This window comes from Carlito syrichta, unplaced genomic scaffold (genome assembly GCF_000164805.1).
Source record: "Carlito syrichta isolate Samal-C Ts95f unplaced genomic scaffold, Tarsius_syrichta-2.0.1 Scaffold287784, whole genome shotgun sequence".
NCBI lineage: Eukaryota > Metazoa > Chordata > Mammalia > Primates > Tarsiidae > Carlito > Carlito syrichta.
This window is the reverse complement of record NW_007231880.1, coordinates 176181-199959: the sequence shown is the minus strand read 5'-3', so window position 1 is coordinate 199959 and position 23779 is coordinate 176181. Positions and strand designations below refer to the sequence as shown.

The following is a 23779-nucleotide window of genomic DNA, read 5'->3' as shown; positions in this document are numbered from 1 at the left end:
AAAGATGAGTATTGTTTGTCTTACTCCTATGATACATATTGTTTACTTGTGGAGCATAAATATTTTTAGGTAAATCAATTTGACCGAGTTTAAATGAATATATCTACATGTGATTTTTTTTTTTGGCGTGAGAATCTCACTCTGTCACCCAGGCTGGAGTGCAGTGGCATGCTCACGGCCATTAAAGTCCCAACCTGTTGGGCTCAGATGATCCTTCTGCCTCAGCCTTTCAAGTAGCTGGAACCACAGGTATGGGCCACCACACCTGGCTTGTGTGTGTGTGTGTGTGTGTCTGTGTGTCTGTGTGTGTCTGTGTCTGTCTCACTCCTGTTGCTGTGTGTGTGTGTGTCTGTGTGTCTGTGTCTGTCTCACTCCTGTTGCCCAGGCTGGATTGCAATGGCATGCTCACGGCCACCCCGGTGTGGACCTGGGCTCAGGCAGTTCTTCCGCCTCAGCATTACAAGTAGCCAGAACTACAGGCACGCGCTACTATACCCTGCTAATTTTTGATTTATTGTAAAGATGAGATCTTGCCAAGTTGCCAGAGCTCATCTTGAACTCACAGGCTCAGGCAATCCACTCGCCTAGGCCTCCCAAAGTGGTAGAATTACAGACTGAGTCATTGAGTCCAACTGGCTTTTTTTTTTTTAAGTCGGGGTATGATCACTGCTCACTACAGCCTCAATGACCTGGGCTCAGGCGATCCTTCCACCGCAGCCTCTCAAGAAGCTGGGACTACAGGTGTGTGCCACCGTGCCTGGCTAATTTTTTTGTAGAGACAAAGTCTTGTATTGCCCAGTCTGGTCTTGAATTCCTGGACTGGAGCAGTCCTCCCAAGTCAGCTGGTAAGAGTGCTGGAATTTCAGGAATGAGCTACCATGACTAACCTTACTTTCTTCACTAACCAGACTATTTGCCAGGTATTTCTGAAATACCTACATTCATTTTAAACATTTTTACTTTCCAGATATTATGTACAAAGATGCCCAGACTGCCAGGGTTCAAGTTCTGCTTATCAAGTGTGACTTGTAATGAGTGGTTTGACCTTTCTTCCTCAGTTTCCATGTTTATACAGAAATATGTGACCTCTCAGGGTATCATATGATATAATATATGTATAAAGCTTAGTACCCTGCTAATTAGCACATAGCAAAAGTTCAGTAAGTTACCTATTGTTGTTATAAATTATATTTATACATTTAAATGTGATCCTTTTTATACATGTTTACAAAAGTTTCTCATATGTCTTCTTTTTTTTTTCGAGTCAAAATCTTACTCTTGCTGAGGCTGGAGTGCATTGGCACGTTCACGGCCACTGGAGCATCGGCCCGCTGGGCTCAGATGATCCTTCCACCTCAGTCTTCCAAGTAGCTGGAACTACAGGTGTGTGCCACCATGCCAGCTACTTTTTTGATTTATTGCAGAGACGAGGTCTTGACGAGTTGCCCAGGCGTCCCAAACCTGTGGGCTCAGGCAGTCCTCTCACCTCTGCCTCCCAAAGTGCTGAGATTACAGGCATGAGCCACAGCGCATCTAGTATCTCATATTTCTATGCTGTTTTTTTATAGCTAGTGTCCTAGTCAAAAGTAAATGTTGGCTGGGCTTGGTGGCTCAGCCTGTAATCCCAGCACTTTGAGAGGCCAAGGCAAGTGGATTATCTGAGCCTGCGGGTTCGAGACCAGCCCAGGCAATTTGGCGAGACCTCGTCTCTACAATAAAATAAAAAATAGCCGGGCATGGTAGCGTACGTCTGTAGTTCCGGCTACTCAGAAGGCTGAGGCAGAAGGATCGCTGGAGCCCAGGAGGTTGACGCTGGGGTGGCCGTGAGCATGCATACCACTGCACTCTCCAGCCTAGACAAAGGAGTGAAACTCCAACTCAGAAAAAAAGAAAGAAAAGTAAATGTTTTTACCTTCTAGCTTTTATAAAATCTGAGTATTTTTTTCTGCTTTTCATTTGGATGACGGAGGGAAGGAAGGGCACTTATATTTAATGAGTGCAGGTACTGTATCGTGCATTGTACCCATCTTATCTCATTAAAAAACTCAACCCTTTGAAGCACCTGAAGTTCCTGTTTTTTAGATAAGCAAACCAACGTTTAAAGAGGTTATTTCCTGATCCAAGACATACATTTAATTAAGCGGTAAAATTAGGGTCAGCTGATATTCCAATTTATTTTATTTTTTTTTGTAGAGATTAGGTTTTACTATGTTGCCCAGGCTTGTCTTAAACTCTGGACTTAAGTGATACTCCCGCCTCTGCCTCCCAAAATCCTGGGATTACAGGAATGAGCCATTGCATTTGGTCTGATAATCCAATTTATTGGTTTTTTTGTTTTTGTTTTGTTTTGAGTTGGGGTCTCTGTCTCCCAGGCTGGAGTGCAGTGGCACACTCACAACCACTGCAGCCTCAACCTGCTGGGCTCAGGGGATCCTTCTGCCTCAATCTTCCAAGTAGCTGGAGCTACAGGCAAGCGCCACCATGCCTGGCTACTGATATTCCAATTTAAAGTCAGGATACATTTTATAGTAAGTGAGATAAATTGATGTTTATACTGTTGCTTGAGAATTTTAATAAACTGTTTTTTGGGGGACTTTGTTTGTTTGGTTTTTTTGAGTAGTAGGAGTCTCACTCTGTCACCCAGGCTGGAGTACAGTGCATATTCACAGGTGATCCTTCACCTCAACCTTCCATATAGCTGAAAATATAGGCTCGTACCACCACACCTGGCTAATTTTTTGATTTATTATAGAGACGAAGTCTCATCTTGTTGCCCAGGCTGGTCTCGAACCCTAGGCTCAGGCAATCTCTTGCCTCTACCTCCCAAAGTCTTGGGATTACAAGTGTGAGCTACAGTGCCCAGCTAAGCTATGCTTTTATATTAAAGTTTGAATTGTATATATAACTTTTTTTTTTTTTTTTGGAGTTGGAGTCTCACCCTATTACCCAGGCTAGAGTGTAGTGGCATACTCACAGTCACTTCAGCCTCGCTTACTAGGCTCAGGCAGTCTTTCCACCTCAGCCTTCCAAGTAGCTGGAACTACGGATGCACGCTACCATGCCCGGCTACTTTTTTTTTTCTTTTTTTCTTTTTTGTAGAGACGACATCTCGCCAAGTTGGCCAGGCTGGTCTTGAACCTCCGGACTCAGGCAGTCCTCATGCTTGACCTCCCAAAGTGCCACTGGGCCTGGCCTGTATTTATAACTTATGTTAAAGAATAATCATGAATATTACTAAAATGTGTAGATCATAACCTTATGTTATTTGTTAGATGTATGTTTTATTTGACACTGGTTTTATTTCTTTTTTCTTTAAGCTGCTAGTCTGTGGGGTCCTTACAAAGACATTTGGCAAACAGTGGGAAATGCTCTTTGGAGAAGACAACCTGAAGCTGTTCATCTTCTTGATATGATTTTGAAGAAACACAAACCTGACTTCATCTCATTGTTCAGAAATCCGGTAGGAAATTTTTTTTTATGCTTCTTGGATTTTTGTTTTCGTTTTTTAAGGATTGAGCAAGCAAGTACACTTTTTTTTGTTGTTTTTCTGTTTGTTTTGAGTCAGGATTTCACTCTGTCATCCAGGCTGGAGCGCAGTCATGGCTTTCCACAGCCTTGACCTCTTGGGCTCAAGTGATCTTTGCACCACCATTCCCAGCTGATTTTTTTTTTTTTTTTGTAGAGATGAGGTCTCACTATGTTGTCTAGGCTGATCTCAAACTCTGAACTCAGACAATCCTCCTGTCTCAGCCTCCCAAAGTGCTGGGATTATAGGAGGGAGCCATGGTGTTTGACCAGCAAGTAAAGTCTTAATGCACATAAACAAAATATGTTACTAACCAGACATGGTGGCTCACACCTGTAATCTAAGTACTTTGACAGATGGGGGTGAGATGATTGCCTGAGCCCAAGGGTTTAAGACCAGCCTAGGTAACATGGTGGGACATCATTTCTACAATAAATAAAAAAATTAGCCAGTCGTGATAGCATGCACCTGTGGTTCCAGCTACTTGGAAGGCTGAGGCGGAAGGATCACCTCAACCCAGCAGGTCGAGGCTGCGGTGGCCACTGCACTCTAGCCTGGGTGATGGTGAGACTTCGACTAAAAAAAAAAAAAAAATACATATGTATATATGTATATTTGAAGACTAGATTTCGGAAATTTAGTATATTCCAGAAATTACTGACCTGTAGTGTTTTTTTTGTTTGTTTGTTTTTAGTTGAAGTCTCATTCTGTTGCCCAGGCTTTAGTGCAGTGGCACACTCCCGGCCACCACAGCCTCGGCCTGCTGGGCTCAGGAGATCCTTCCGCCTCAGCCTTTCAAGTAGCCAGAACTATAGGCACATGCTACCACACCTGGCTAATTTTTGATTTATTGTAGAGACGAGGTCTCACCAAGTTGCCTGGGCTGATCTCAAAGCTGCAGTCTCAGGTAATCTACTCGCCTCAGTCTCCCAAAGTGCTGGGATTACAATCTGAGCCACCGAACCTGGTCTGTTGTGTTTTATTTTGAGTCAGAGTCTCACTCTGTTGCCCAGGCTTGTGTGCAGTGGCATGCTCACCTGCTAAGCTCAGGTGATCTTCCACCTCAGCCTTTCAAGTGGGTAGAACTACAGGGAAATCACTCCCGGTTAAATTTTTTTTTTTTTTTTGAGTTGAAGTCTCACTGTCACCCAGGCTGTAGGGCAGTGGCATACTACTGGCCACTGCAGCCTCTACCTGCTGGGTTCAAGCGATCCTTCTGCCTAAGCCTCCTAAATAGCTGGAACTACAGACACGTCACCATGCCTGGCTAATTTTTTGATTTGTTGTAGAGATGAGGTCTCGCCAAGTTGCCCAAGCTGGTCTCAAGCCCAAGGGCTCAGGCGATCCTTTCACTTTGGCCTCCCAAAGTGCTGGGATTATAGGCATGAACCACTACACCTGGCCTTAATTTTTCCTGATCTGTTGTAGAGATGAGGTCTCACCAAGTTGCCCAGGCTGATATAGAACTTGTGGACTCAGGCAGTCCTCTCACCTCGGCCTCCCAAAGTGCTGGTTTTACAGGCATGAGCCACCTCACCTGGCCACTTGTAGTTATTAATAAAGCTAAGCTGTTAAGATGATTTTTTTTATTTCCAGGTACACTTTAGCATCCTAAATGTTATGTAAATTGTGATAGCAAAACTAACTTGTATATCATTAATTACTGAGTCTTTAAATTCTTGGCAACAGGAACAGAGTACTTATGTGGAAGAGATTCAAATTTGGAAACTCTTTTTCTTGTTGTCTGGCATGTTTATATGAGGAGGGACCAAAAAAAAAACAGAATTATTTTTTTGGACGGTAAGCCCCTTGTAGTGCAGGCTTCCCTAGTAGGTAAGTGTTCTAGGAACCCACTGGCAACATTATTGTGTGAGGCTGCATTCAACTTAAGTGAAGTTTTTTGGAGATTCAGCCCGTTTGCCCGTTTCATCATGGGTGAGTTACAAGCACACCTGCTGACATCACCCTGAGTGTTCAGCAGTTTTGACCAAACACAGCATGACTCCTGTGCCCTACCCTTCCTGTTCGCCCAGTCTCACCCTGAGTGACTTTTATTTTTTGGTTTGTTTCCCTGGATGAAAAAAGCCCTCAAAGGGAAATGTTTTGCTGATGTGGAAGAGGTGAAACAAAAAGCGACAGAAGCACTAAAAGACATCAGAATTGATGAGTTCAAAAACATTTTATGCAGTGGAAAAGGTACCTCGATAGGTGTATTGCATCAAATGGAGAGTACATTGAAGGTGACTGAAATTTAAGCATTTAAGAATAAATACACAGTTTCATTTACTTTATTTTTTTTATTTTTATTTTGAGTCAGAGTCTCACTCTGTCACCCAGGCTGGAGTGCAGTGGCACACTCAGAGCCACCACAGCCTCAACCTGCTGGGCTCAGGTGATCCTTCTGCCGCAACCTTCCAAGTAGCTGGAACTACAGTGACGCACCACCATGCCCAGCTAATTATTTGATTTATTATAGAGATGAGGTCTCACCAAGTTGTGCAGGATGGCCTCGAAACTGTGGGCTCAGGCAATCCTCTCACCTCGTCCGGGATTATAGGCATGAGCCACCGTGCCCAGCAAATACATAATTTTATATAAATTTTGTTCTTGGGGAAGGGTTCCCCCTCGTATACAACAAGATTTACAGCAACACCATGTATTTACGGGATTGTGTTACAAGAAATGGCTTTTTGCTTTTTCAGCCTTAGGTTTTTTAGTTTTCTTTAGTAGAAAGAGAACTAACCTGGGAGCCAGGTCAGCTGAGTTCCAGTCTTAGATCTACCACTAGAGAGTTGTATAATCACAGACAAGTTACCTAACTTACCTGGATGTCAGTTTTCCTATCTGTCATAGAGAAGCTGGATTCACTGATCTGTGAGGTGGCTCTATACTGTATGTTATTTGTTAAATAATTGAACCAAGGCCAGGCGCAATGGCTCAAGCCTGTAATCCCAGCACTTTGGGAGACTGAGGCAAGAGTATTACCTGAGCCCACAGGTTCAAGACCAGCATTTGAAGACCTTTTTTAAAATTAAATATGTAATTGAAAAAGTTTCTCAGAAACTTGAAAAATAGTATACTACTATTTTGTGTGTTTTCTTCAAATTTTGTAGTTCAGCATTTAGCAGAAACAGTTACTGAGAAGGTAGTTTTGAGCCAGGTGAGGTGGCTCATGCCTGTAATCCCAGCACTTTGGGAGATGGAGACAAGAGGATTGCCTGAGCCCACAGTTTTGAGACCAGTCTGGGCAACATGGCTACAATAAATAAAATCAGCTGGGCATGCTTGCGAATGCCTGTAGTTCCATTTACTTGGAAGGCTGAAGTGGAAGGATCGCCTGAGCCCAACAGGTTGAGGCTGCAGTGGCCATGAGCATACCACTGCACTCCAACCTGTGTGACAGAGTGAGACTGACTCAAAAAAAAAAAAAGAAGGTTGTTTTGGGATAAAAAGTTGAGGGTAATACAAACTGTTACTTCATATTCTAGATGAGGTAATAGATGATCTGATTCTAGGTGATATGATTAGAAATACTTGTTAGTCGTGTTAGCAGGCTGCGTTATCGTGAATAAATTTCTGTAAGTGACACTTTGAGATGTTGTCTCCAATGTGCTATTTTCATAGTGATGATAATTTTATCTTTGTAGCCAAAAAATGTTCAACAGCATGAGAAGGTTCAGAAAGCTAGTACAGAGGGAGTCGCCATTCAGGGTCAACAGGGAACCCGACTTCTTCCTGAGCAACTCATCAAAGAAGCTTTTATTCTCAGTGACCTCTTTGATATTGGAGAGTTGGCAGCTGTTGAGCTTCTTCTTGCTGGTAGGTTGACGTTTAACTGAAACTATGATAAAGTAGTGCAGAATTCTAAAATTATTCACTCGTGGTTTAAAATAGTATGTTGTTTAGATCCCATAATAATTTCTTTTGCGGGGGGGTTGGAGTCTCATTCTGTTGCCTAGGCTGGAGTGTAGTGGCACGCTGCTCACAGCCACCACAGCCTTGACCTGCTGGGGTCAGGCAATCCTTCTGCCTTACCCTTCCAAGTAGCTGGAACTACAGGCACACACGATCACACCTGGCTAATTTTTGGATTTATTGTAGAGATGAGGTCTTGCCAAGTTGTCTGGTCTTGAACCGATGGGCTTAGGCAATCCTCTCACCTCGGCCTTCCAAAATGCTGGGATTATAAGCGTGAGCTACCATGCTCAGCCAGATTCCATAATAATTTTTAACCATATAGTTTGACAAAACTATATTCAGAGTATTTCTTTTGTTTATCTTTAATTAAAGGAAAGGCTTCAACTTAGTAACTAGAGTTGTTAGAAGTAATTGAACTGTTTTCAGATATGTTTTTACATGCTTATTTACTAACAAAGAATAATTGGTTGCATCTCAGAAGTTTTATAGCACACAGCATTGCCATATAGTGAATAGTAAGGTACAGTCATTGCTTTTTTGGAGTTTCTTTTTGAGAGAATGATTCAGATAATGAATTAATAGATCAAAAATAAGATAATTTTAGTAATACTGAGTACTAGGGAGAAAATAAAATAGTTGGATTTTATAGAAAATAAAGCAATGGAATATAGAGAGATGGGGCTAATGGGGTACCTAGAGAAGGCCTCACTGAGATGGAGGCATTTGACCCAAGACCCAAATGATGAGAAGGTGCCAACCAGACATGTTAGGGAAGGCTATTTTGGGCAGAACAAGAAGCAGGTGCCTGAGGTGGGGAGGAAGAAATGTTTGAGGGTAAAAAGACCATTGTGGCTGGAGAGACAGGATTGCCTGGAGTGCCGAGGAAAATGTGGATACAGCAGAAATCAGATCATGTTTTATTTTGCAGGCCATGAAAGTTACTTGGATTTTATTCCAATTGCAATGGAAAGTTGTTGATGAGGACTTCAAGCAGAAACATTACATAGCCCAGAATAATTTTGAAATTATTTCTCTGGCTGCTGTACAGAGAAAGGATAGAAATTTCCATAAAATAAGGAGTTCATTTTAAGCATAACAGAGCCATGTGAAGAAAATATGGGTGTTTTAGTTGAACAGAAGTTTAGTATGTCTAAAGATACCACATGGCTGCCAAAGTTCTTTTTTGGCCTAAGACTGCATTAAAAGATGTATAACATCAAGAATAAGGAAGGCGATTAAATTTGGTAGAGGAGACGGTAAGGAGACGTGCGTGAGTTTTGAGTTTATCTCAGACTGTCATTTGACAAACGTTTATTCTGTACCTACCATGTGCCAAACACTGTGGTAAGATTATTCTAGCAATATAGAGATGAATAAAACTTCAACAGTTGTAATGAAGCTCATTGTCTATTAATTGAGAAAAATGTCAGAAAAATAATATTGACATAATTAAGTGCATTAATGCAAGGTTGTGCAAGATTTAGAAATGGTCTCAAGAGAAGGGGATTAAATTGATCTTCATTGTCTTCACAAAGAGTGGGAAGTTTAAGGTAGATACTGCAAAATGAGTAAGCATATATCAGGAGGAATAGTTGTGTATTCAGAAGGATGTAGGGTATCCAGGTAGACGTTGCCTGTGCAGGAATTGAAACAAGGTGATAAATTTGGGGAACTAAACTGAAGAGGGTGGAGTGGAGAGGAGTGATTGGGGTAAGGGGAGAAGAAAACTATAAAAAAAAATTACTGTAAAAAAACCAAAAGTGAAACACATTCAAAGGAGAACAATTAAAAGGGGGAGTTAATTTGAAATGTTAAAAAAAGGTTATTTTCAGAGAAGTTTTTGAGGGAAGAAGCTTCCAAATTTTTGAAAGATTCCATGTGAGAGTGAATAAATGATTATTGAATAAAATTAGATTCAGTGGACAACAGTGAGACCAGAAGATTCTCACCCAATATATGGAAATCACAGAGGAAGGTGAAATTGAGAATTTGGACAATGGTAAATTCATGTTACTGCTGGTATTCCAGCATAGATTGGATGGCCCCTTGTGTATATTGTGCAAGAGATAAAACAGCAGGTGGACTTTTGAAATAGAGAACCCTGTGGCTCCTTAAACCTTAAGCTTCTGTGATTCTTTGACCTGAACATCGGTATCGTGATTTTTGTCACATCCTAAACACGTGTTTATTTACTACGTTATTTCTCCACTTTCTTTCCTAGGAGAGCACCAACAGCCACATTTTCCTGGCCTTACCAGAGGATTAGTAGCTGTCCTTTTGTACTGGGATGGAAAGCGGTGCATTGCAAATTCCCTGAAAGCCTTGATACAATCTAGACAAGGAAAGACATGGACCTTAGAACTGAGGTCTGTTTGCTTCTTGGAATTTCAGAGGTTAATTTGAAATTACTTAAGGAATTACAATTTTAGGACCAGGCTCTGTGGCTCATGCCTGTAATCCCTTAGCACTTTGGGAGATGGAAGTGAACGGATTGCCTGAGCCCAGAGGTTTGAGACCAGCCTGGGCAACTTGGCAAGAGCTTGTCTCTACAATAAATCAAAAAATTAACCGGATGTGGTAGTATGCACCTGTAGTCCCAGCTGTCTGAAAAGCTGAGGCGTAAGGATCACCTGAGCCCAGCAGGTCGAGACTGCAGTGACTGTGAGTATGCAACTGCATGCCAGCCTGGGCGACAGACTGAGATTCCAACTGAAAAATAAATAAATAAATAAAAATTTCCGGGGCAATCCCTTCATGTCCCCTCCCTCTCTGTCCTCCCAATAAATCTCGCTTTCTCAACAACAAAAAAATTCCCTTTAGTGTATATAATTTAAGTAAAATATGTGACTTGAGCAGTATATTTCCTTAGTCCGCTAAGAATGATGCAACAGTTTAAATGTGCTATATTTTGTTTACAAATAAAAATAATTCAATTGTTTCTGGTTAGAAGTTTGATGATCTAGAAAGGATAGGAGGTTATAGTTTGCCCTGATAATTTCAGTAATGTGACATTATTGTCAAAAGAGCATTTGCTGTTATCTGTTATTGCAAGAAGTATAAGCAATATTGTTTTTTGTAGCTTCATTTATTATTTCTTTTCATTACAGTCCAGAGCTGGCTTCCATAACAACACACTTTACAAATGAGCTGATGGAACAAGGATTGACTTATAAAGTCCTTACTTTGGTGTCGCACATTGATGTGAATAATGAGTTTGAGAAACTACAGCGAGAGAGAGGTTTGGGCAGTGAAAAACATCGCAAAGAGGCAAGGGTTCAGTGAAATACAGAATTCTTAAGTTGTCTGTATCAAATTTCAAGAGGCAGAGACATCAATAGACAGTCTGTTCTTCGGATATAGAGATAGGAAAATAGCAATGCATTTTTTTGGTTATGCTTTTTATTGTATTGAGTTTTTATTTTTTTAGGAAGAATTATGTAACTGACATCATGCCTAAGTGCCACTTTACTAATTATTTGTATTATTTTTCATTGACCCATAATAATTGTACATATTTAAAGGGTACAGTGGTGCAGTGCAGAGTGATATTTCAATACGTATATACAATGTGCAATGATCAAATCAGGATAATTAGCATTGCCATCACCTCAAACACTTATTATTTCTTTGTGTTGGGAACATTCAAAATTTGCTCTTCTAGCTATTTGAAAATACAATATACAATAAATTGTGAGCTGTAGTCACTTAATAATGCATAATAAAGTACATAGTCAGCTGTGTCCGTGAAATTGACTTGTAGTTATTTCAGCTTCTGTAGTCATTTATGTGCCATTCTAGTTCTTTTTCTGAAATGAATCTTTGAGAAATTGGTCATCCCAATTTCTTAAGAATTTAAGGATAAGGAGAAGACAGTAGGATTTGTTCAGAATTCCAAAGATGAGATTTTAGGATCACTGATATATGTAGGTTTATTTCATTAACCTATATAGTATATACTTTGAAATAAGATGAGGCTGCACTGTAATTTTTTTACACTGATAATCATGTTTTTCTTTTCTAGGTTTCTGATCTCATCAAGGAGTGTAGGCAGTCTCTGGCAGAAAGCTTGTTTGCCTGGGCTTGTCAGTCACCTTTAGGCAAAGATGACACCCTCCTCCTTATTGGACATCTGGAAAGAGTGACAGTTGAGGCTAATGGCTCACTGGATGCAGTGAACCTGGCTCTTCTTATGGCACTTCTTTACTGCTTTGACATCAGTTTTATAGAACAAAGCACAGAGGAACGAGATGGTATTGAATTGTGTATCTTTCCATATGCTTATTTTTTTTACATCAGGTTTACCAGCCTGGGAAGCATAGCGAGACCCCATCTCTACCAAAAAAAAGTTAGCCTAGCCTGTTTCGCATACCTATAATTTGAGGCAGGGCGGAAGCCTTAAGGAGGCTGAGGCAGGAGGATCACTTGAGCCCAGGAGATTAAAGCTGAAATCAGCCATGATCATGTCACTGTACAATATAGCCCGGTTAACAGAGCAAAACCTTGTCTCCAATAAAATGAGACTCAAGCCGGGTGTGGTGGCTCACGCCTATAATCCCAGTTTGAAGAGGCCGAGGTGAGAGGATTGCCTGAACCCACGGGTTTGAGACCAACCCTGGCAACATGGTGAGACCTCATCTCTACAATAAATAAAAAAATTAGCTGGGCATGGTGGCACATGTCTTTGGTTCCAGCTCCTCAGAAGGCTGAGGTGGAAGGATCTCCTGAGCCCAAGCAGGTCAAGGCTGCAGTGGCCATGAGTGTGCCATTGGACTCCAGCCTGGGTGAAAGAGTGAGACTCCGACTCAAAAAAAAAAAAATTGATGGTTGATATTTTAACTATTAAAAAGTTGTTCTGTTTCTGTGTGTAATTCATCCATATTTGAATAATTAGGTAAAAGATTACATTTAAAAAATAATCATAAGCCTATTTCTGTTTTTTTGGTATTTGGAATGAAAGTGTTAACAGATGTATAATACATGTTCCTGAGTTATACATGCCTGGTTTAGTTCGTTGCATATTTCTTTACTATTTATAAACACTTTCAAAACTTTCATGAAAATATTCTAAGAGATGACTAATTTTAGTAATATGTCATCTTTGATATATATTTGCTATGAAGTAAATACTTTTTTTTTTTTTTTGAGTTGGAGTCTCACTCTGTCACCCAGGCTGGAGTGGAATGGCACACTAGCTGCCACCATAGCCTTGATTTACTGGGTTCAGTCAATTCTTCCACCTCAGCCCTCCAAGTACCTGGATCCACAGGCGTGTGACACTACACCTGGCTAATTTTTTTTATTTATTGTAGAGATGAGGTCTTTCCAAGTTGTCCAGGCTGGTCTCTAATCCTTGGGTTCAGGTAATCCTTTTGCCTCGGCCTCCCAAAGTGCTGGGATTATAGGCGTGAGCCATCATGCCTAGTCTAATTTTTTGATGTCTAAATTGCATTGATTTATGTATTTTTTTATTTAAAATTTTTTTTTTAGTCAAAGTCTCACTTGTTCAGGCTAAGTGCAGTAGCACAATCACGGCTCACTGCAGCCTCAAACTATTAGTCTCAGTTGTTCCTTCTGTCTCAGCCTTCAAAGAGGCTGATACTACTATAGGCATGCTCCAGCACACCTGACTAACTTTTTAATTGTCTGTAGAGATGAGGTCTTGCTATATTGCCCAAGCTGGTCTTGAACTCCTGGACTAAAGCAGTCCACCTTCCTCAGCCTCCCAAAGTGGTGAGACAACAGATGTGAGCCATCGCACCAGGCTCATTTATATTTTAGATTTTATTTGCATAGAAAAAAGGGCTGTATCTTTTCTCTAGTTTGTTTATAGTACACTAGGAAAATCACTGAAAATAATGAAATTAAAATTTTGGATTGTTGTCTTTTTCGTTTTTAGTGTGTATACAGACCATTTCAGTAGTGTACTTTTTGGAATATTAAACATTAATTTTGTTAGTCATCATTCTTCGGTGAGCGTACTTAGATTTTCTGATTTTTAGACATTCCTATATATCAAAAGCAAGAATTTATCTTCTGTTTGGTAAAGTGATCTGTTTTTCTGTTTTCAGATATAATAAATCAACTTCCACTGTTGACAGAGAGACAGTACATTGCAACAATTCACTCTCGTCTTCAAGACTCACAACCCTGGAAATTGCCTGGGCTCCAAGCCACTGTTAGACTTGCGTGGGCGCTGGCATTGAGGGGAATATCCCAGCTACCTGATGTGACAGGTAAATTGAGTTTAGGTAATTTTGTTATGAGAAATACTATGTCAACACTTAATGAAATTTTGAAAGTGATATTATCTTTGACATATAGAAAGACATCTACAGTTATATTAAACTTTGTAATGTAGAAGTAAAAAATAGATCTTTTTTAACCCCTTGTCTCACAGAAGATATTATGTGAAATATTACTTTACTTTTTTTTTTTTGAGTTGGAGTCTCACTCTGTTGCCCAGACTGCAGTGCCGTGGCCGCTCCCAGCCACCGCAGCCTCAACCTGCTGGGCTCCGGCGATCCTTCTGCCTCAGCCTTCCAAGTAGCCGGAATTACAGGCATGTGCTACCACGCCCAGCTGATTTTCTGATTTATTGTAGAGATGAGGTCTCGCTGCCCAGGCGGGTCTTGAACCCGCGGGCTCAGGCAATCCATTCACCTCAGCCTTCCAAAGGTGCGGGATTACAGGCTGAGCCACCGAGCCCGGCAATATTATGTGAAATATTACTTTACTTTCTTGGAGCCAGTGGTAATGATCTTTTGCCCCTTTTTTTTTTTTTTCCTTTTGAATTAGTCTCACCTGCTAGGCTCAGGCGAACCTTCTGCCTCAGCCTTCCAAGTAGCTGGAACCACAGGCATGTGCCACCACAACCGGCTAATTTTCTTGATTTATTGTAGAGAGGAGGTCTTGCCATGTTGCTCAGACTGGTCTCGAAACCCTAAACTCAGGCAATCCTCTCACTTCCTCCTCCCAGAGTGCTGGGATTATAGGCATGAGCCACCCTGCCTGGTCCTCTTTTGCCTTTAGAGTGAAAGCTTAAAATTTAAAATGACAGCATCACATTAAATGTATTTTTTAGCTGGGTGTGGTTGCTCACACCTGTAATCCCAGCAATTTGGGAGACCAAGGTGAGAGGATTGCTTAAGTCTAGGAGTTTGAGACCAAGCTGGGCAACACAATGAGACCTCATTTTTCATTTAAAGATACATATATATATATTTTAAAGTATACTATTTCATTTTTATACATTTTCCTTCTTGGTTCACAAACCAATTTTTTTACATGTGTCAAATTAAAAATGAGTTTGTTTTTTTTTTTTGAAATGGAGTCTCACTCTGTTGCCCAGGCTGGAGTGCAGTGGCTCACTTACGGCCACCCCAGCATCGACCTGATGAGCTCCGGCGGCCCTTCCACCTCAGCCTTCCAAATAGCCGGAACTACAAGTGTGCACGACCATGCCTGGCTAATTTTTTTTTTTTTTTTTTTTTTTACTTACTGTAGAGACAAGGTCTTATCAAGTTGCCTGGGTTGGTCTCAAACCTGCAGGCTTAGACAATCCACTTGTCTCGGCCTCCCAAAGTGCTGGGATTACAGGCTGAGTCACTGAGCCCGGCCAATTTTTTTTTTTTAAGTTGGAATCTCACTCCGTCAGCCAGACTGGAGTTCAGCGGCACACTCATGGCCACTCCAGCATCAACCTGCTGGACTCTGGCGGTCCTTTCCCCTCAACCTTCTAAGTAGCCAGGACTACAGGCATGTACTATCACACCCGACTGGTTTTTTGATTTATTGTAGAGATAAGGTCTCACCAAGTTGCCCGGGCTGGTCTCAAACCCGTGGGCTCAGGCAATCCACTTGACTCGGCTTCCCAAAGTGCTGGGATTACAGGCTGAGCCACTGAGCCCAACCAAAAAAAAAAAAAAAAAAAAGAATTATTTTAAAAAACAATGTATTAGAAAGGAAATATTTAGGTCATTGGAGAACAGATGTGGAATTCTGACTTTTAACAGTCTGTTAATCCAGTATAGCATTTTCTGTTCTACTATTTACATTCATATAATTACCATGCTAATAATGCTTTACCCAGCGAAAGTGAGAACTGTGCTTGTAATTTGGAGCTCAGAGAGTCATCACCTCTGTAAGTTTTTATAGTAAATCTGGAAAAGTTTTATTCAAGTTTATAATTCATGTCAGTGTTTTCTAGTCCCAGTCCAATACTTTTTTTTTTTTGAGTTGTAATCTCATTTTGTCACCCAGGCTGGAATGCAGTGGCACACTCACAGCCACTATAGTCTCAACCTGCTGGACTCAGGGGATCCTTTCACCTGAGCCTTACAAGTAGCTGGAACCCATAGGCACACACTACCATGCCCGCTTAAATTTTCTTGATTTTTTGTAGAGATGGGGTCTCACCAAGTTGCCCAGCTGGTCTCAGTCCTCTCACCTTGCTCTTCCAAAGTGCTGGGATTATAACCATGAGCTACCGCGCCCGGCCTCCAGTATCTTATCAATTGTATAATTCCAGAAAAATTTTGTTCACTAGTTTATCATTTTTTCCCAAGAGATTTCCAGAAAACTTTTTTTCTGGTGTTAAGAATCTTTTTTTGGTCACTTAAAATATATATATAAGGATATGTCACCCAAACCAGAGAAAGTGAGGACCAGTGGAGGCCCCAACTTCACCTGCATGAAGCCTACTTGTTAATCCTGACTTGTACCTCACATATCTGTGATAACTATATAAAAATAAAAGCTTTCTAAAAATATATATATTAATGCTAATAGGTAGCTAATTTTTCCACTCATATAAATTCTGTTTCTTAGCTGTACATACTCTTCATTTAGAGGTCTTACCTCATGCTTTTCTGGCATGAAGTTACTCTTTAAACTTTTAAGTGTCTGTGTGATTATTAAATTCTTACACAGTAATTCCCCATACTGTTGGCCCCCATCTTGAGAGGCTCAATGGAATATGCTATGATTTGCTGTACAATGAACAGTAAATAAAGTTTAGGAATCATAACCCTGGTCTCAGTTCCCAGATCTTTGGCTACTTAATACCTTTGACTTTATGTACTCATACCCTTTTATAAGCTTTATTAAATAAAGTATTATTATTTTTAAAATCTGAAATTTTTTTTGCTAATTTACATTTTAAAAATTCCTGGAAAAGATGAATAGCTTATTTTGCATTACTGAAATAGTAACATTTTCAAATAATCTAGATTAGTAGGATATCAAATTTGAAAAATTAGTTTCTACTCTCTTTACAGATTTCTGGAAAGTTTATCAAGTATATTCATTCTTATTTTATGAAAAGCATGTTTGGAGTTTCACTGAAGTACAGAATTTTAGTGTATTATTATCTCAATTTATATTTATATATAGTTTATATCTGAAGATATTAGTAATGCCTTATTACCTAAATGATTTTCAAGAACTAATTGTTTTTTTTTCTGAGTTGGTGTCTCTGTTGCCCAGTCTGGAGTGCAGTGACATACTCACAGCCACCCCAGCGTCGACCTGCTGGGTGATCCTTCTTCCACCTCAGCCTTCTAAGTAGCCGGAACTGCAGGCGTGTGCTACCATGCCTGACTAATTTTTGATTTATTACAGAGGCGAGGTCTCGCCAAGTTGCCTGGGCTGGTCTCAAGCCTGCAAGCTCAGGCAATCCACTTGTCTCGGCTTCCCAAAGTGCTGGATTACAGAAGAACTAATTTTTAAATCAATTATCTTACGATTTTAATTCCAGTGTTTGGAATTCGTTGTTGTTGTTTTTGTTGTTGTTGTTGTTATTATTATTTTGAGTTGGAGTCTCACTCTGTCACCCAGGCTGGAGTGCAGTGGCACACTCACAGTCACCGCAGCCTTGACCTGTTGGGTTCAGGTGATACTTTCGCCTCAGCCTTCCAAGTAGCTGGAACTATAGGCATGTGTCACCGTGTCCAGCTGATTTTTCAACTGTTGTAGAAACGAGGTCTTGCCATGTTGTTCAGTCTGGTCTTAAACCTCTGAGCTCAAGTAATCCTCTTGCCTCCGTCTCCCAAAGTGCTGGGATTGCAGGCATGAGCCACTGCATATCATCATCATTATTATTATTATTTGTTTATCATTATTACTATTATTCTGAGTCAGAGTCTCACTCTATTACCTAGGCTGCAGTGCAGTAACATGCTCACAGCCACTACAGCCTCGACCTGCTGGGCTCAGGCGATCTTTCTGCTTCAGCCTTCCAAGTAGCTGGAACCACAGGCACACACATCACCTTGTCCGGCTCCTTTTTTGATTTTTTTGTCACGATGAGGTCTCACCAGGTTGCCCAGGCTGGTCTCAAACCCCTGCACAATCAGTCCTCTCACCTCAGCCTTCCAAAGTGCTGGGACTGTAGGCATGAGCCGCCTCGACTGGCGAGTATTTAATTTTTACGATAACAACACCCTGACTACAGTAACTGCCAGCAAAGAATTTATAGTCTATTTAAAGAGATACAATACATACACAAGAAAATATGGATAGTAACTGTAAGTAATCAAGAAGTATAGACAGTGTTTCAGAACAGATCTGTCAAGTTTAATTTTCATCAATTATGATATTGTGAAGAGCATGTGTTTTTCTAATGCACATTTTTAGTTCTTTGGGGTTTGTGAGTCAATTACAGTTATACGTAGTCTTTTTGTGTGTGCATATGCTAGAAGGCTGGGAAGATCTTTGAACCATCAGCAAAGTATTATGGGATATAATCTGGGTTAATGACTTTTCTTCCATGTACTGTTTTTGAAAATATATTTTTAGCTTTGGCTGAATTCACAGAAGCAGATGAAGCAATGGCAGAGCTTGCGATTGCTGACAGTGTTTTCCTGTTCCTCACTGAATCCGTAGTGGTGTCAGAAAACTTTTATCAGGAGGAATTTTATATTCGTAGAATTCATAATCTCATCACAGATTTCCTTGCACTTATGCCAATGAAGGTAAGTATAATTTGGCATAAATAAATAGTGGAAGAAATTTATAAAATAGTTTCTTTTTTTTCCCCACAAAAAGAATCAGAGTAGAATTTTATGAAATAATTTAAAACTAACTAACTATATGTTTTGAAAACAAGTAAGTTTTTAATATTGACTAAAGTTAGATAGTAGTTGTGTTACATCTTGAGAATCAGTTTGTGACTCATGAAAATGAAATAAACACCATTAAATGGGAATAAGTCTAAGAAGAAAAATGTGAAGAAGACAAATAAATAGGAGGTTTACCCTCCACCAGCAAAGAATTTATAGTCTATTTAAAAAGATACAATGCATACACAGGAAAATATAAATAGTAACTAAGTCGAGAAGTATAGACTGTAAATTACAATTGATTTATTTAGGCTAAGGATAGCTCACTAAGTACTAGAATAGCAACCTTGAAGGACTTGAAAGGGGTAGGCTAGCATCAGAATGTGGGTGGGAAGAAGCCTGATAATCTTTTCATTTTGTATTATTTATTTTATTTATTTATTTTTTGAGTAGAAGTCTCACTCTGTCCCCCAGGCTGAGTGCAGTGGCTCGCTCATAACCACCCCAGCATCGACCTGCTGGGCTCCGGCAATCCTTCTGCCTCAGCCTTCCAAGTAGCCAGAGCTACAGGCTCACGCTACCACACCTGGCTAATTTTTTTATTTATTATAGAGACGAGGTCTCGCCAAGTTGCCTGTACTGGTCTCAAACCCGTGGGCTCAGACAATCCACTTGCCTTGGCCTCCCAAAGTGCTGGGATTACAGGCTGAGCCACCGAGCCTGGCCATCTTTTCATTTTATACTTGCAAAAATTAATACTTAAGAAAGTTAAGGCGGAGAAGTTTAGTAGTCCAGGTGGGATTTTGTTTATGGTAAGATAATAATCATCTGGAAAGATGAAGTGTGAGAGGAATTCGGATAGCAAATCCTAAATGGCTTGAATAAGGAAAATAGTGAATTTATTCACACAATTCTGGGATACTAGAATTTTAAAATATAGGACTGTTTAGATAACTCGTTTCTTCAATAAGTTTTGTATCTGTCAGAATTTGTCCATTTTATTCATATTATCAGGTTGATTGGCATAAATCTATTCCTAATATTCCTATGTTCTACTTTTTGTTTCTGTAGATCTGCATATAATGTTTTCTCTTTATTTCCTAATATTGGTCATTTGTGTCTTCTCCCTCTGTTCTTCATTAATCTGGCTAGAGGTTTATCTGTCTTACTGATCTTTCCAGTGAATCAGCTTTTGGCTACACTGACTTTTAAATATTTTGTTTCACTGTTACTGATTTTTACTCTTTATTATTTTACTTGTTTTGCTTTGGGTTTTATTTGCTCTTTTCATTTTGTTTCTTTCTTTCTTTTTTTTTTTTTTTTTGAGTTGGAGTCTCCCTCTGTCACCCAGACTGGAGTGCAGTGTCATGATCACGGCCTCCGCATCCTCGACCTGCTGGGCTCAGGTGATCCTTCTGCTTCAGCCTTCCATGTAGCTGGAACCACAGTTGCACACCACCACACTTGGCTAATTTCTTGATTTATTATAGAGATGAGGTCTCGCCATGTTGCCCAGACAGATCTCGAACCTATGGGCTCAGGCAATCCTCTTACCTCTGCCTCCTAAAGTGCTGGAATTACAGGTGTGAGTCACCATGCCTGGCCAATTTTTTTTTTAGGGAGAAGTAGTTTCTTATTTCTCTAGGCATTTAGTTCACACAATTATTATAAGGTAGTGAATCTCAACTAGGACTATAGTCCTCTTCAGAGTGTTTTGCTCTGAAAGAAAAAAAAATGAAAAGAGCAAATTAAACCCAAAGCAAAATAAGTAAAATAAATAAGCAGGATCAGTTTTACTTGTTGCAATGACTAGTGTTGTTATGAATAGTTATTAGGTAGTTCTAGGGATGCTAAATCTCCTGCAAAGTTTGGGCTAATCTAACCCAATGAAGAAATGTTACACACAAATATCAGTAATGTTCCCTATTTCAAACACTATGGTTAACTGCAGCTTCTCTAAAGTGGAAAATGTAATGAAATTTTAAAATGTTACATATTTTGGATAATAATATTGCAGTAAAATTCCTAGCATATTTCTTCATGCTACTAAAGTGGAAAGATATTTAAACAATGTTTATCTTATATGTAATCGCTTTAGAACAGTCAGGCCCTGATTTTTTTATTTTATTATTAGCCCACATATAATAAACTTATGTGTTAAACTGTATCTAATAAACCTAATAGGTGAAACAGCTGAGGAATCGGGCAGATGAAGATGCTCGAATGATTCACATGAGTATGCAGATGGGTAATGAACCCCCAATTTCACTTAGGAGGGATCTGGAACACTTAATGCTCTTGGTAAGCCATCATGTTAGAAGCTTGTCATATCTCTCTCACTTATTTTTCTCTAACTTTGGAGAATTTTAGGTCTAATCCTTTATTTATTTATTTTGAGTTGGAGTCTTACTCTGTCGCCTAAGCTGGAGTGCAGTGGTATACTCATGGCTACCGCAGCCTCAACCTGCTGGTCTCAGGTGATCCTTCCGCCTCAGCCTTCCAAGTAGCTGGAACTAAAGGCATGTGCCACCACGCCGGGCTAATTTTTTTGTTTTTATTTATTGTAGAGATGAGGTCTTGCCAAGTTGCCCAGGCTGGGCTCAAACCCATGGGCTCAGGCAGTTCTCTCATTCGGTTTCCCAAAGTGCTGGGATTATAGGTATGAGCCACTGCAACGGGCCAAATCTAATACTTTAAATTCACAAGAGATTTCAGTACAAATGTACTTTTTAATTTAAAGTAATTTTTTAGTCATAGGCATTTTCCCACAGTGTTTATTTACTCTTTGCAGATTGGTGAGCTATATAAAAAGAATCCCTTTCATTTGGAGCTTGCTCTCGAATATTGGTGTCCTTCAGAGCCTCTTCAGACTCCAACTATTATGGGTTCTTACCTAGGGGTGGCTCATCAGCGACCTCCTCAACGCCAGGTGAGTCTTTAGGTTTTCTTCTTTTATAATCTGGTACGGCAATTGGGAATCTTGAAAACATGAAAGTTGTTATTCTCTGATGTTATTCCTTTTAACACAAATGACCATAGTGTAACCTTTAGAAAGTTACACTTTTCTCTTTTATTTAAGAAAATTTGAAACCCTTAAATTTAAGTTCTGATCATTTTGGAGCTATAGTCAACTCTTTATTAGAAACTAGATATGTGAGATAGAAAGGCATCTAGTTTCTTTATGTATCACTTATTTGAGTTTTGTTAGTAAATTTGTCTTCTGTAAACATGAAAATAACTAATATACATAATTCTTACCAAGTGGGGAAGATAGGAAAGGTACAGTTATTAAAGAAAAAGGTTTTAGCCTGGCGTGGTAGCTTACACCTGTAATCCCAGCACTTTGGGAGGTGGAGGTGAGAGGATTGCCTGAACCCATGGGTTCAAGACCAGCCTGGGCAACTTGGTGAGACCTCATCCCTACAATAAATAAAAATTAAAAAAATTAGTCGGGCAGGTGCTTGCCTGTCTTTCCAGCTACTTGGAAGGGTGAGGTGGAAGGATCACCTAAGCGCAGCAGGGCAAGGCTATGGTGGCCTTGAGTGTGCCACTGCACTCCAACCTGGATGACAGTGAGACTCCTAATCAAAGAAAATCAAAAGAAAACGTTTTAGAAATTTTAATTGATGGCAAAATTCCTATGCATGTGTAGATAATGTAGACAAAGTTCATTTTATATCCTATATTAACTAAGTTTGAGTAGAAGCAAATAAAATTGATTTTCATATAATATTCATTTTCTCCAGGTTTTTGTTCTAGAAACATTCATGCTGCATATTTTTAATTTAATAACTTTTTAAAAAACTGTATTTCTTATATTTATTGTTTCAGTTTTTTCCCACTTAAATGTTTTAGAAAAGAATTTAGGTTAAAATTTTAAGTTAAAAAAATCTGCATTATGAAAAATTTAAAAGATACAGAACAAATATAAAGATACAGACACATCAAGACATCTTAATTTTACATGCCAAATTAACTTGTTACTGTGTTTGCTTTATTTATTTTTTAGTCAGAATCTCATTCTGTTGCCCAGGCTGGAGTGCAGTGGTTCACCATGGCCACCGCAGCCTCAACTTGCTGGGTTTAGACGATCCTTCCGCCTCAGCCTTTCAAGTAACTGGAACTACGGCCACATGCCATCATGCCAGGCTAAATTTTTGATTTATTGTAGAGCCGAGGTCTCACCAAGTTGCCCAGGCTAGTCTCACGCCCCTGGGTTCAGACAATCCTCTCACCTTCGCCTCCCAAAGTTTCAGAATTATAGGCATGAGCACAGACAGCTCTTATTATTTTTATTTAATGTAAATTGTAGACAACAATTTTTTTTTTTTTGAGTTGAAATCTCACTCTGTCTCCCAGGCTTAAGTGGAGTGGCACGCTCATGGCCACCCCAGTATCAACCTGCTGGGCTCCAGCGATCCTTCCACCTCAGCCTTCCAAGTAGCCGGAACGTCAGTCGTGCGCTACCACGCCCAGCTAATTTGTTGATTTATTATAGAGATGAGGTCTCATTATGTAGCCCAGGCTGGTCATGGACCTGCAGACTCAGGCCATCCTCTCACTTAGGCCTCCCAAAGTGCTGGGATTACAGGCTTGAGCTACTGCACCTGACTAGCAGCATGACATTTCATCCCAGTGTTTAAGAAAATATAGATCTCTTAAAAACAAGGATGTTTTCCTATATGATCATAAAACCATTTATCAGATTTAACAATAATATTCAGAGATTGTAACATTTTCAGAAAAAAGAAAACTAAAAAGTGGGCATAGAGAACAGGAGTATAGCAGCATGATATTATAACTTAAACATACAGAATATTTTTGGGTTACCTGAAGATGATTTCAAGTTCCTAGGTCTTCATACTGATTCAGCTGGAACAGAGATTGTAACATTTTCAGAAAAAAGAAAACTAAAAAGTGGGCATAGAGAACAGCAGTATAGCAGCATGATATTATAACTTAAACATACAGAATATTTTTGGGTTACCACTGAAGATGATTTCAAGTTCCTAGGTCTTCATACTGATTCAGCTGGAACATAGAAACTCTGAGGCTCCAAATATACTTTTGAATTTGTTGTTTAATTTTGAATGATTAAATTTCTTCAGCTTTTGTGCATACAGAGGGTGCCAAAAAAAATGTATATTCATTTTAAGAACACTAATCTTGGGATGAAAACTTTCTGTGGCACATCAAGTCCTGCTTCTACTGCTATGGTGTTGGAACAGTGAAACTGTTCCAAAGCGTGTACTGTTCCAACACCATAGCAGTAGAAGCA

The 23779-nt window shown here is 39.8% G+C and overlaps 1 protein-coding gene across 2 annotated transcripts in view; it reads left to right on the top strand.

The window, feature by feature from the left end:
- The window catches only part of NUP205 (nucleoporin 205), a 93073-nt gene that overhangs the window by 1395 nt on the left and 67899 nt on the right, over positions 1-23779 (top strand). The window contains exons 2-11 of one of the 2 annotated variants that reach the window (XM_021709962.1): positions 3318-3460; positions 7174-7345; positions 9666-9810; positions 10552-10711; positions 11466-11694; positions 13513-13686; positions 15680-15681; positions 18239-18414; positions 20686-20802; positions 21293-21430. In XM_021709962.1, coding sequence (XP_021565637.1) covers positions 18271-18414; positions 20686-20802; positions 21293-21430 — 399 coding nt within the window. In that variant the 5' untranslated portion in view covers positions 3318-3460; positions 7174-7345; positions 9666-9810; ... (3 more) ...; positions 15680-15681; positions 18239-18270. The remainder of the gene's footprint in view (positions 1-3317; positions 3461-7173; positions 7346-9665; positions 9811-10551; positions 10712-11465; positions 11695-13512; positions 13687-15679; positions 15682-18238; positions 18415-20685; positions 20803-21292; positions 21431-23779) is intronic. The other variant, XM_008053038.1, reaches the window with a different exon arrangement.